This window comes from Saccostrea echinata, unplaced genomic scaffold (genome assembly GCF_033153115.1).
Source record: "Saccostrea echinata isolate AGI-Se365-2 ecotype Australia unplaced genomic scaffold, CSIRO_AGI_Sech_v1 ptg000030l, whole genome shotgun sequence".
NCBI classification, from domain to species: domain Eukaryota; kingdom Metazoa; phylum Mollusca; class Bivalvia; order Ostreida; family Ostreidae; genus Saccostrea; species Saccostrea echinata.
In genome coordinates, this window is record NW_026889779.1 from 2544267 (window position 1) to 2558769 (window position 14503).

At 34.1% G+C, this 14503-nt stretch overlaps 1 protein-coding gene across 1 annotated transcript in view; it reads right to left on the bottom strand.

Moving 5' to 3' along the window:
* Positions 1–1180: 1180 nt before the first annotated feature.
* LOC133197101 (AF4/FMR2 family member 4-like) overlaps positions 1181–14503 on the bottom strand; it is a 41070-nt gene continuing 27747 nt past the window's right edge. The window contains exons 12-20 of the mRNA XM_061332943.1: positions 13480–13663; positions 12987–13138; positions 9996–10071; positions 9660–9796; positions 6997–7074; positions 6414–6507; positions 5564–5716; positions 5134–5317; positions 1181–5026 (exon numbers count right to left, since the gene is read on the bottom strand). Coding sequence (XP_061188927.1) covers positions 4917–5026; positions 5134–5317; positions 5564–5716; positions 6414–6507; positions 6997–7074; positions 9660–9796; positions 9996–10071; positions 12987–13138; positions 13480–13663 — 1168 coding nt within the window. The 3' untranslated portion in view covers positions 1181–4916. The remainder of the gene's footprint in view (positions 5027–5133; positions 5318–5563; positions 5717–6413; positions 6508–6996; positions 7075–9659; positions 9797–9995; positions 10072–12986; positions 13139–13479; positions 13664–14503) is intronic.

Consider the following 14503-nt stretch of genomic DNA (forward strand, 5'->3'; position numbering starts at 1 on the left):
GTGCCCCTTCCAAGGGGAGATAATCAAAGAGAGGTAAAATAGGTGGGGATAATTTTAAAAAAAATCTCCACGCCAGTGGTATAGAAAAGTTTAAACTCAAGTGAAAGCTTCTTGGCACAGTATATATTCTAAATTGTCCAAATCATGACCCTTTGGAGTAGGGTGGGGTCACAATAGGAGATAAAAATTTGACACATGAATACATAGTTTACATATGAATATATAGGGGAAAAGGACAAGGTATGGTAAGGGCCGAATCTGGCCCCTTATTTGATGTAAAAATCAAAACAGTTAAAATTGTGATAGTTTGTAGTTAAGAATTTAAAAAGATGCTCGTTTTAAAACCAGCACCAATTTTGATTCAAAGCTTACATGGAGGCCACAAGAGGGTGCATAAGTAGGACATATTCCCGAATTTCCTATATTCTGGTGGCATTTTGTCAAATTTGAGATACTTTTCACTTTGGGAAACATAGAGCACAAGCTTGCCTATCTGAGATTTTTGTACACAAGATGCATCTGATACTAGTGTATGAAATATATAAATTTTGTAGACAGGCAAGCTTGTGCTCTGTTTTCCGAAATAAAATGTGCTGTAAAATCGATGAAAAATTGCATAAAAATGAGAAAATTCGGAAATTGACATATTTTCTGACCTTCCTGTGACTTCGGTGTATCCCATAACTTAGAACCAATACTCATTTTGTGGCAGGGGTGACAACAGGTTTTTATTGATAAACTGTTGCATCATTCTAAAAGACACCCCAAACCAGGGGCCAAAAAGGGGTCATAGCCTATCTTGTCCTTTGGCAGAAGAGTAAGTTCTATTACTATATTCATACAATCATGTTACCTGCTACTTGCCAAATGTTTAAAAGATATTGAAATATTGCAGAAATTTTAAGGGTTTTGGCTTTGATAGACCCACTCTGATAGACTTATTCTAGCTCCACATTAAGGTCACAACTTGATGGAAATACTCTCGCTACATTGTGATTAAAATTGTTAGCTCCACATGAAGGTCAGCACAAATTAAAAATTCAGTACCTCCCTTGCAAACTAATAAATTGTATGGAGAGTACTCTTGCTACACTGTGATTAAAATTGATTTGTCGAATGACTTGATGCATTTAATAAAGAACCTTGAGGGTGCAGCAACAACACAGAAGAAACAAGAAAATTCTGATTTCATCATTTGTGTCATTTTAATAATAAACAATAAATATTCATATATTTATAATTTGGCCTAATGATAAGTGATGACATACACATGTGGTAACAGTAAGCTATCCACAGACACAACCAGTCACAGAGCAGAGCGAGCTGGCCTGCCAACACTGAAGCAGACAGGGCAACATATAAAACATGGTACAACCTTGGTGGAACAGATCTTTCCACTAACTAGAGATTCAGGTACATGGATATTGAGAAAAAAATTAAAACATGACCTGAGAGGTTTTTTTTCTTCATATTCTTCTAGAGACATTCCATATAAAGAATATATAAGTTTAATGTATTTCCCAAGTAATTAGGACATGAAGGAAATTAAGCACTTATCACTTCACATAACAAATTTCAATAAATAAATAATTTGAAATTGACAGAGAAAATGATATGGCATGAAGATTTTTATCATACAATGTAGTACTTAATTTATATAATTTATAGTGCAACTAGTAAAAGTTTTTACACTTGGTTAAAACATTATGGCAATACTGACCGGTATTACATACCTCCAAAATGAAGCAAATTTTAGATTTTCATAAATGTAAAAAATAATGCTTTTTCTGCTTGAATTTCTATTTGTGACCATAACGTACATAATGTTCAAAGCCTGGAATGCATATAATTTTAGAATCATCCAATTAAAAACAGGATAGAAAAATTTTGATGTCATTCCCTGACATTTCATCTAGTTATATAGTCATTTAATTGCATCTAGTGGAATGAATTTGATGTAGGCATTGACTCAGAATTTTATGAAAAAATAATAATTAAATCTGTTGATTCAATCTCTCTATCCTACAAAATTAAGGCCACTGACTCAATCAGTGCATTGGGAATGCATTCAATGTCATCATATTGCCATCAAAAAACAGAGAACATTCATTAAACATACACATTGTACATGCAAAAAGTTTTTAAAAATGCTTCCACATTCCATACAAACAACAAATTTAAAATCGATAGTGAACATTTCAGCTTCATAACAAATATATATATATGTATATATGTAGCAGTGAAGCCCAAGTCACAGAATTGGGAACAAAAGTCATGTACTGCTGGAAATACCCAGATCTCGGACTCTCCAATCCGTGGTATCACATGAACAATATATATATCAATAAAATCTTGTCACAGTCTCAATGTCAACGTTACCTTTTCAATAAATATTGTCTCTACCATATTGCAAACAAAAGAATACCTTGTTTTTTTAAACATTAAAACATCTAAACACATATCACAGAGCAGCAAGGGTTTAGTGTCTTTCTGAACTTCAAAATTTCTATACAAGTGTTATAACTATTTGTAATTTACAAACATATTCCAAGAGAAACTTCTGTCAATCTTATTTTAAGAGGAAAAGAAAAAAACAATCAAAAACCATCCATTTCTTACAATGTAACCACCATGTATACATCTTTGTAACTATACCACTGTCCATCTGACGGATGTGTCATCCATTAACCTACTATACATATATATATAAATAGCATCATTTTTTATCACTCCAATAATTTAGAAAATTGTAGTTGTGATTGACTTAGCACTTATCTGTACACCACTGTTGTATACAGCACTCTTCCATAATGGCACCCAATTCGATTAACTTCTTGTGTGCACCCCCCCAACTTTTTTCTACACATAGTAGTACTCTTTTTGAAACAATAAAAAAAAATAGGAAGGCTTTCGGAAGAGTTTTTAAAAGAACATTCTCGGCTTTTTGCCAAGAGATTTCCTATTCTACTTAATATGTTTAAAAATTCATTTCCAGAATTCTAGTGAACATAACATAAATTTTCCATGGTGTAGCTTCACAGTGATTTTTTTTTAAAGGTTCATGCTTTACAAAACAAAGTCCTAAGAATACTTTTGGCTGATTTTTGATAGCTTCTGTCAGCATTGTTCTTCATCAAAAACCTATTACAAGAAACAATGCAGATTACTGAAATTCTTGTTAAGAAGGCCAACAGGTAGTAAGATTTTCAAGATGAGAACTGGTAATTTATTTTATTAATAGCTTTACTTTGTGCATCTATTTTAAGTACGCTGTTCTCTATGCTTCATGAGATCACTATTTGCACACACAATTATTAAATTATGTTATGAAATTTTATAAAATCAGAATACTGTATTTTGGAACTATCATTTAAAATTTGTAATTGAAATATTAATCACTCTAGAAGTTTGAAGTCTAAGTTGCTTTTACTGGCATTTTTGGCAGTTTTCCAAATTGTAATTTGGTACTGGAAGTCTTCATTTTATGGCAAATATACAGGATTCCTTCAAAAATTACACAGAATTCATGGTGCATAAATTTGACATCAAGAGTTTAAAAGTGGTATGGTGTAGGACTCTTTTGACTAGTTTATGGTATATAAAATGAATACTTTACACATCTTATAATTTAAAAAATAAATACTTTCAATTTGATTCAATCAACATTATCAAAAGTTCAAACAAAAGGCCCATAGGCCATAAAGGTCACCTGAGTATCAGCAGCAACTCTTCTGCAGCTTAACTAGAGTGTTAAATGAAGTAAACATGACTCTTGCTGAAGTACATAAACTTTACAAGCATTCAATCAGAAGTGAGGAGGAAGATATTCCAGTACATTTAAAGTTTGTTGGTCAGTTCTCTGGTAAAAAGGAATTTACACATTTTTTCAGAATCTGAACCCCACTCTGGCCTCACTAAATGATAATCAAGCTGGAATAATTATTGCCAATTATACACATTTTGTATGACATGCTCAGAAGTAAATAAAACCGACATTGATCTATGCTCTTTCTTTACTTAACCCCTACCTGCAGCTCAGAGTCAAAAACTTTACTAAATTTAGTATAGAATTCTCAGGTAAATGTGAAGGTAAAGATACCATTTTCCCAGTTAATTATTTCTAAATGTACCTGAAAATCACAATTCTCTTCTCCATCATGAATTGATGCAAACCAAATTGAGTCAGAACTGGTCTGAAGGTTTCAGAAAATTTAAGAATTCAACAAAAATTACAAATCATAGGTGACAACGCACACAGACAGATTGCAATAGGTCATTCAAGTGATTTTGATGACCTAAAAATCTAAAAAATTTCAAAGTATAAATTTGAATTAACTTCATGATCAATGCAGTATCACATGCATAAACAAATGGAATACATTAAAAAAGAAAAATGTCGCAACAATCCGAAGTCAATAATGAACTAATGTCCCCTTTGCGTTTAGCTCTATCCTTATAGTAGAAACTTCCTTGGAAGACCAAAAAAGTGGAAATGCTTAGATGAACATATACTTGTTGTAAATTGCCTCTGTCAAATGTCAAAGTAGTACATAATCTACCATTTATGCTATAAAGTTTTAGGTGTTGTCACACACAACTTATTTGCACTAGTTAAGATTTGAAACTCCTTCGTATTTTCTGTATCACATTTGGAGAAAGGCGACTATTCGCAAATTGATTGAAAGCACAATTGTGATATATATTTTGTCATGTTATAGCTGCCTTCACTTGGATGAATTCAAATCCACTTTTGACCCTTTCACCTTTGAGCACCAAATATTATGTCACTCCTTCCCTCCACCCTGTGGCTGGCCCCTTATAGAGAACACTGAGAATTGCTGAACACCCATCAAGAATGTTGACAACCACAGGTGAGCACCAGTCTATATAAAACTTGCTTCCTTCATGTATTTTTGTTAAGTGTCTTTTAACTTTTCTACAACTTTCTGAAGATAAGTGATTAAGTCTTGCATACTGCTTTGTATAGTCAGTGTTTCTGAGTTTTCTTCTAAATCATCAAAGAACCCTGTAAAAAAATAAAATTCAATCTTATTCTCCAACAATTCAAGTAAACATATAAAATTTTACTCATTCTGAAATTTTACACTTTTGTAATTTGAACTTTAACCTTACCTTTGACTTCCTGCATGATAATGTCAGCTTGATCCCAGAGGTCATGAGACTGTACAAGGTACCCAGTGGATGTGATGTATTGTTGTGTGATGGAATGTATGCGCTGTGGGTATGCAATGGTGGCCGGGGACATATGGACATTTCCATTGGGAAGTTTAGAGGGTGTGAGATCAGTACTACTGCCCTGTAAAGGTAAGAGAAAAAATAAAGAATTGCGTAAACTACTGCTTGAGAAACAATACATGCATTTTACAATTAATTTTAAATATTAAATGCATTGCAGCCTACTCCAAGACTTCTTTTATATTCAAAGCATATTATTTCAAACCCATCAAATTTTTTGCATTTTAGAATGAACCATGTTAATACATGTAAAGTCAAGTGTATTTTAAATCTGTGTGAAATACTGTCTCCTGCATATAAAACTCACCCTGGATTCCAGTGACCCTGTGCTGCCAGCTGGGGAAGGGGTAGGGGACATAGGGGAGGGGGTTCTGTTAGAGCGGTTGCTCCAGCTGTTCTGATGAGGTGAGGGGGCATGACTTATGGGAAGGCCTTGAGGTGGTGGCTTGCTTGCTGCAGTCTACAATATTAATTTCAATCAATTGTAATACCTTTACAGGTAGAAGCTGATGTGTTGATATTGATTTAACAACTGTGATCAGAAGACTGACAAAGTTATATAAGCTCCAATAGTGTGCTCATTTCAACAATCATGTCCTTTTGACCTTGACTTTTGATGGAGAGAGCCCTACATGTTTGTCTTCCTTAAACCTCATATACCTGTTTTGTAAATGAGTCTTTTGATCAAGAAAAACTTGATATATTGTATCAAATAAAGCTTTTTAACCTTAACCTAGATTAATTAATACTAAATTGCCATAACCTTTAACCATCTTCTATCTATGAAGTTAATATAATCTCATTTAAACAAAAATTATTTTAAAGTACAGTGCCACAAAAAAAAAATCAGTAGTATTGTCTTTTCTAACTTTTAATCAATTGAGCATAAAATCTATAGGGGTCTTCCCTTAAATTCCCTAAGTTGTAAATAAGAAGTCATTTGCTTAAACTATCAACACGTTCTTTAGTTACTGTGTCACATAACAGTGATAACAGATGGATGAAAGAGCAGATAGATGATTGGACATCATGTTTATTATAAGGCACCCTCATAATTCAGGATTCTAAACATCTCAGTGAGGTTAGACCTAACATTTGTACATGTCTAAAAATGATCAACACAAGCAACTTTCCTCCTTGAGTACTGATTTACATACCTTGTTGTAATCCTCAATTGCTCTTTTAAGCTTCAAAGTATCATTCTTTTTCAGCTTGTACAATTTCAGATTCAACAATGACTGGATTCTCAAACTATAATACAAAATATCTTATAAAAGACAAAACTACAAGAGAAAAACAAGTATCACATATATACTAGTAATATAAGAAATGATCATGACAGACTTGAAATTATTAGTGAAAGAAAGCTGCAGAGGAAATTTAATGAAATGTTTCAAGCTTTAACATACTCTTCATTGCATTATTATTATTTGAAGTACACATTTACAAAAGTAAATTTTTTTCCTCATAGACATCTCCAATTGACATAATTCAAATAGGTATCTGAGTTTGAGATATATCTTTTTTTATCCATCTGCAAATTTTTAGTACATTAACAAAGACTTCTTTTTGGTTTTTTAATTTTTGAGTACTTCCAAGGCTATAACGTTTTGTCAGGCTTCTGTTTAGTACTCTGTGTAATTCATAGGGATTATTTTGGTAATTCTCATCAAATTTGTTTTTATTTTGTGGGATTTTTTAATCAATACTCATTTCAGGTAGAGTTGAAGTAATGGATACCTCAATACGGATATGATTTTCTCCTTGGTGGACAAGTTATTGTTTGACTCATGGCTTCCTCTCAAGCGGCTTATATGTCTGCAAAGAGAGGACCACAAATAAATCACATGACAACAAGTCATTATGACAAAGTATCATAAAACCTCAGTTATTGATTATCTAGGGATATCTCCATCTCTGAGTGCTGTACAACTGGAGCCCTCATGTTCTATCATGCTAACAACAAACACTGTCAAATGATAAATTACAGAACAATAAAGGAACATTCTTAAAAAGGAAATCAAATGAATTGTATATCACTTCTCTGGTCATTTTTATTCAATTGCATTCTATGCAATTATTTTAAAAATCATATGAAACATTTAAGGTTCATATCACAATATAAATGAATCCCTTTGTAAATAATTTCTTTTGTTCCATTCATGATGATTTGACTAAATACTGTATGTATTTCAATCTTTGATATCTATCATAAGTAAAATCTTGGTTAACATTTTGAATTATTTGCTGGATCAAGCACAATCTTTTTCTTTTTTTCTCTCTCAAGTCAAACCTTCATTTCTTTCCTACTACCACCATGATTTAACAGCACCTCTATTACACATAACCAGGTTTGACATTATACGTTCACAAGTTACTCTCTCATTTGTCAGACTTATGAGACTAGCTTGTTTCTGCCCTATCATTTGTCAGACTTATGAGACTAGCTTGTTTGTGCCCCTGTTTGTCAGACTTTTGAGACTAGCTCGTTTGTGCCCCTGTTTGTCAGACTTATGAGACTAGCTTGTTTGTGTCCCCAGTTGTCTGACTTATGAGACTAGCTTGTTTGTGTCCCATCATTTGTCACACTTATGAGGCTAGCTTGTTTGTGTCCTACCATTTGTCACACTTATGAGGCTAGCTTGTTTGTGTCCTACCATTTGTCAGACTTATGAGGCTAGCTTGTTTGTGTCCTACCATTTGTCAGACTTATGAGACTAGCTTGTTTGTGTCCCCAGTTGTCTGACTTATGAGACTAGCTTGTTTGTGTCCTACCATTTGTCACACTTATGAGGCTAGCTTGTTTGTGTCCTACCATTTGTCAGACTTATGAGACTAGCTTGTTTGTGTCCTACCATTTGTCAGACTTATGAGGCTAGCTTGTTTGTGTCCTACCATTTGTCACACTTATGAGACTAGCTTGTTTGTGTCCCCAGTTGTCTGACTTATGAGACTAGCTTGTTTGTGTCCCATCATTTGTCACACTTATGAGGCTAGCTTGCTTGTGTCCTACCATTTGTCAGACTTATGAGACTAGCTTGTTTGTATCCCCAGTTGTCTGACTTATGAGACTAGCTTGTTTGTGTCCCATCATTTGTCACACTTATGAGACTAGCTTGTTTGTGTTCCATCATTTGTCACACTTATGAGACTAGCTTGTTTGTATCCCCAGTTGTCTGACTTATGAGACTAGCTTGTTTGTGTCCCATCATTTGTCACACTTATGAGGCTAGCTTGCTTGTGTCCTACCATTTGTCAGACTACCAAGGCTAGCTTACTTGTTTCCTATTATTTGTCAGACTTATGAGACTAGCTTGTTTGTGTCCTACCATTTGTCACACTTATGAGGCTAGCTTGTTTGTGTCCTACCATTTGTCAGACTTATGAGGCTAGCTTGTTTGTGTCCCTGTTTGTCAGACTTATGAGGCTAGCTTGCTTGTGTCCTACCATTTGTCACACTTATGAGACCAGCTTGCTTGTGTCCTATCATTTGTCACACCTATGAGACTAGCTTGTCTGTGTCCTACCATTTGTCAGACTTATGAGACCAGCTTGCTTGTGTCCTATCATTTGTCACACCTATGAGGCTAGCTTGTTTGTGTCCTACCATTTGTCACACTTATGAGACTAGCTTGTTTGTGACCCTGATTGTCAGACTAACGAGGCTAGCTTGTTTGTGTCCCTGTTTGTCAGACTTATGAGGCTAGCTTGCTTGTGTCCTACCATTTGTCACACCTATGAGGCTAGCTTGTTTGTGTCCTACCATTTGTCAGACTTATGAGGCTAGCTTATTTGTGTCCCTGTTTGTCAGACTTATGAGACTAGCTTGTTTGTGTCCCATCATTTGTCACACCTATGAGACTAGCTTGCTTGTGTCCTACCATTTGTCACACCTATGAGACTAGCTTGTTTGTGTCCTACCATTTGTCACACCTATGAGGCTAGCTTGTTTGTGTCCTACCATTTGTCACACCTATGAGGCTAGCTTGTTTGTGTCCTACCATTTGTCAGACTTATGAGGCTAGCTTGTTTGTGTCCCTGTTTGTCAGACTTATGAGACTAGCTTGTTTGTGTCCTATCATTTGTCACACCTATGAGACTAGCTTGTTTGTGACCCTGATTGTCATACTTACAAAGCTAGCTTGTTTGTGTCCCTGTTTGTCAGACTTATGAGGCTAGCTTGCTTGTGTCCTACCATTTGTCACACTTATGAGACTAGCTTGTTTGTATCCCCGATTGTCAGACTGAAGAGACTAGCTTGTTTGTGCCCTTGTTTATCAGACTTATGAAACTAGCTTGCTTGTGTCCTACCATTTGTCAGACTCATGAGACTAGCTTGTTTGTGTACCTGTTTGTCAGACTTATGCAATTAATTTATTTGTGTCCCTATTTGTCAGACTTACGAGACTAGCTTGTTTGTGTCCCTGTACATGTTGAAAATCTTGACCTGTTCCACGTTGGTACGTTCCATGGCATACCCACACTGAATAAATGCTATAAATGACTCTAGGTATTTCATGGCTCTTTGCAGCTTATCACTCTGTAATAAAATAGATTGTTATTTCTCATTTTCATGCCTACGGCAAATTTTGAGGAAATAAAAACCATGACTACACAAGTCAATTCTGGGAAGATTGAACATTAAAAGATATTTTTGGCAAAACGTACTGGAGTTGTACTTTAATCCGTATTAATTTTACTTTTAGAATGGTTGGTATTGCTCTGAGGTACAAACTTACTGAGCTATTCATGTTGTCTGCCTGATGCTTGAGTTCTTTAGCAAGACGGAGGTAGGTATCTGGTGAAAGATTACACCTACAAAATACAGACAATATATGAAATGACACTAAAACAAGTTTTTCTTCGCTTTGATGTTGGGTTTTTAAATATTGTTTTCAGCATCCAAGATTTTCTGAATATTCAAATGAGGAATATTATGTGTTATAAGTACAAAAATTACAGGATTATGAGCAAGCTATAAAGCCAAACACACGGATGCAGCCAGAACTGGTGAGGTCATAGCTGTACTTTTCCAGTAATGTGTTGAAAAAATGACATTTTACCGAGCTTACGAGGTGCAGAAGGACTGTCTGGATGCTGAATCAATAAAGAAGCCTTAATTATCAAGTAATAGAACGTATTGACAAGACAAACATAAGCCATCTATCAGAGAAGCTACTGAGGTGTCATACTATCAGGCTTCCTTTAATTCTGATCACACAATTGATTTTCCTGCCCTGATTGCTCTCTACTACTTTACAGATTTCCCCTGACAGGTTGACTGTCTGAGCACAAACTGTCTGTATCCACTAGCTCCCAATCATTGCTAGATTATCAGTTTATTTTCTCAAGATACTTTACTGATCAAATGCAAAGAAAATTTTCTTTGAAGACAATACTTAACAATGACGGACCTAATTCATTTCTGCGATAGATTATTCATTCAAATTTTAAATTGAGGTAAAGTGACTTTTGGTGAGTTAAAATCAATAAAAACTAGAAATATGTCCATAGGACATGAATGCCCCGCCAAGGGTATATTAGTAATGCAACATTTTAACACAAATTGAGAAAAGTGAGGTCAAGGTCAAAGGAAAGGTCAAGGTCAAAAAATATTGCTGCAGTTGAATAGCTTACATCAGTATGTATCAGCATATGACGTTTGATTCAGAAACTAATTTAAGAAAAGTGAGGTCAAGATCAACGGAAAGGTCAAGATCAAAAAATGTTGATGTAGTTGAAAAGGTTACACCAGTATGTATTAGCATATGAAGTTTGATGAAAATATTATGAATGGTTTCTTTAAAACTGAGCTAAACACTAATTTAAGAAAAGTGAGGTCAAGGTCAAAGGAAAGGTCAAAAAATATTGATGCAGTTGAATAGCTCTCATCAGTATGTATCAGCATATGAAGTTTGACACTAATTTAAGAAAAGTGAGGTCAAGGTCAAAGGAAAGGTCAAGGTCAAAAAATGTTGATGCAGTTGAAAAGGTTACATCAGTATGTATTAGCATATGAAGTTTGATGAAAATATTATGAATGGTTTCTTAAAAAACTGAGCTAAACACTAATTTAAGAAAAGTGAGGTCAAGGTCAAAGGAAAGGTCAAGGTCAAAAAATATTGATGCAGTTGAATAGCTCTCATCAGTATGTATCAGCATATTAAGTTTGACACTAATTTAAGAAAAGTGAGGTCAAGGTCAAAGGAAAGGTCAAGGTCAAAAAATGTTGATGCAGTTGAATAGCTCTCATCAGTATGTATCAGCATATGAAGTTTGATAACACTATCTTGAATGGTATCTTTAAAATTGAGCTAAAAACTTATTTAAGAAAAGTGAGGTCAAGGTCAAAGGAATGGTCAAGGTAAAAAATATTGATGCAGTTGAATAGCTCTCATCAGTATGTATCAGCATATGAAGTTTGTTAAAAGTATCATGAATGGTTTCATTAAAACAGAGCTAAACATTAATTTAAGAAAAGTGAGGTCAAGGTCAAAAGAAAGGTCAAGGTCAAAAAAATGTTGATGCAATTGAATAGCTTACATCAGTATGTATCAACATATGAAGTTTGATTACACTATCTTGAATGGTATCTTTAAAACTGAGCTAAACACTAATTTAAGAAAAGTGAGGTCAAGGTCAAAGGAAAGGTCAAGGTCAAAAAATGTTGATGCAGTTGCATAGCCCTCATCAATATCTATCAGCATATGAAGTTTGATAAAAATATCTTGGATAGTTTCTTTGAAACTGAGCTTTGAACAGAGCTAAACGCAAAGTGTGACGGAAGGACAGACGGAAGGACAGAAGGACGGAAGGACGGAAGGACGGAAGACGGACATGACAAACACTATATGCCCCGGCCATATTCATGGCGGGGCATAAAAATCATATGGTCATCGATGTAGATTTTTAATGGGGAACGTTTCAAACGTTGGCAATGGAAGTGGAGAATTCCTATAGGAAGTAATGGGAAATTGCCAGTGTAGGGTATAAGAGTGATCATTAAAACAAATTCTGCAATAGAATTTTTATTCATATTAAAGGACAGTGTTAACAATTTACCAGCAAATTATGCCAAAAAATAAATGGGTCATTGACGTAGATTTTTCAGGGGGGCATGTCAAACACAGAAGTAAGGCACATTTTGGGGGAAATTTTCAATGGAAATACCTTGGCCATATAAATCATTTATTTATAAAATCAACAAATGAATATAAATCGAAATATTTACAACATTTTTCAATTGAGAGGAAACATTTGAATATCTTTAAAAGAATTAAAAATGTATATTTTTTATCTTTTGCAATACATAATTAAGTCAATTTGATTCAAGGCATATGCGCGGTTTTCTGCGCAGTGGAGTGAAATTTCGAATTAGATCCGTTGTCCTTAATCATAGACAGATTGTCTATAAATACTCAAAATATATAGATATTGGATTTCATAAACTACCATTCTCTAGTCATGAGAAACAATTTATATAACAATCCCTTCTGGTTAAAATTTAACACTTTTAAGATTCACAAATATTAGACATCTTTAATTTGATGAAATTTTGCTATAATATATGAAAATGATTTTTGACTTCGCTCTTTACAGGGGTGTTTGTAAAAATTATCATTTAGACTGGATAAGTAGTTATCCCATTCAAATGTAAATTTCATAAGGGATGTGAAGAAGATTAAAAGTCATTATGCCTGAGAATGTAAGTTTTAACAGTTAAAACTCACCAGTCATCCATGGTTTTAGCTGACTTGCGGGTCTGGGGACTAGGTACATGGGCTACATCTCCCTCTCCCCCTCGAGAGTAACTGGTCATTTCCACTGAAGAAGGATACTGACCACTGTTCTCCGGACCATTTCCTGGAACCTCCAATTCCTCCTGTTATACAAAGACAGGACAATTTCTTAAATTCTTACAGTAGATATGGTAAAGTATACAATTTCTTTGGTATTTTGTTCATTTAAAAATTTTAACATTTTTTAGCATTAAAAATATTTACTGTTGAATTCCCCCCTCCCATTATAAAAATAACAAATCAAGTAATTGACTAAAAAATTATTATGTTCTAAAAATAACTTTTTTAGAAGCAGATTTAACCATAAGGTTGCTCTTGATACTAGGTTTTATGACATTTTTTTGACATTTACTCTTAAAAGTACTTCAATATTATCACTGAATTTAACACTGATATAAAGTATACTTGTCAATCAATCAATCACCTTGTCATCCAACTGGTGGCCTGTCATGTCTGGTTCTGTGCTCTGGTTTTTGGTTTTCTTTGACTGTTTACTGGTGCTACTGAACTGACTAGAATTACTACTTGAACTGCTTCTTCGCTCTTTGCCCTCTGACCTCTGTGGGTGTTTCATGTCCCATTCATGGTCATTGGTGTGACTTATTCTCCTAAACATTAATGAAATGAATTATACCAGGGATATGCTTCAAACAATGCTTCTGGGTCTTTTTAAAGCCCATTAAGTTTAAATACTGCAAAATATCTACAAAGAACAAATCTTACATACTAAAATGTCACATTTGATAACATCAACAATTTGTTGATAAATTATTAACACATACATAATGATTACATCATACACATGATCAACATTTACACTGTATATATACAATATCAAAAGATTAAACATTTCTAAAAGCTAAAAAGGGTATTTGGGAAAACTAAGAAACAGAAATAATAAACTGTAACCTAGACATTGGAATCTAATTATCTTAAATTATATTTACATATTTTTAAAGGGTTAGAACATTTGTCATTGTAACCATTAAAATTGAATTAAGCATGCTAATGTGTTTAAATGTAACAGTTCAGATGACATGTGTTTTAAGGTATATAACCCACTACAGCAGTTTAAAAATACTTTGGTCCAAGGTCCAGGATCTTAAGTTTATGGGGCTGACTAGCTGGTTTTCACTTCCAATAGTCCATCATATTGGGCAGAAAAAAAAATATATGATGAAAAGCATAAAAATAAAACATTTTGAGAGGAGCCTGTACTTTTTGTTTTTTTCTGAGCTGGTTCACAAAGCACACTCTGAGTAGTAGTTTACTATAGTGTACAATTCACATCACCAAAATGTTTCAGGTATCAGGTTTGACACACCGCATTTCTGCAACTCAGTGTTATTGTTCCACAAAAAATACGTTAAATTCCATTTTTTTTTTTTTTTAACAATTCTGCGAAATATATTGTATAACGATTCCACAAATATTTTCCCTGGATCACT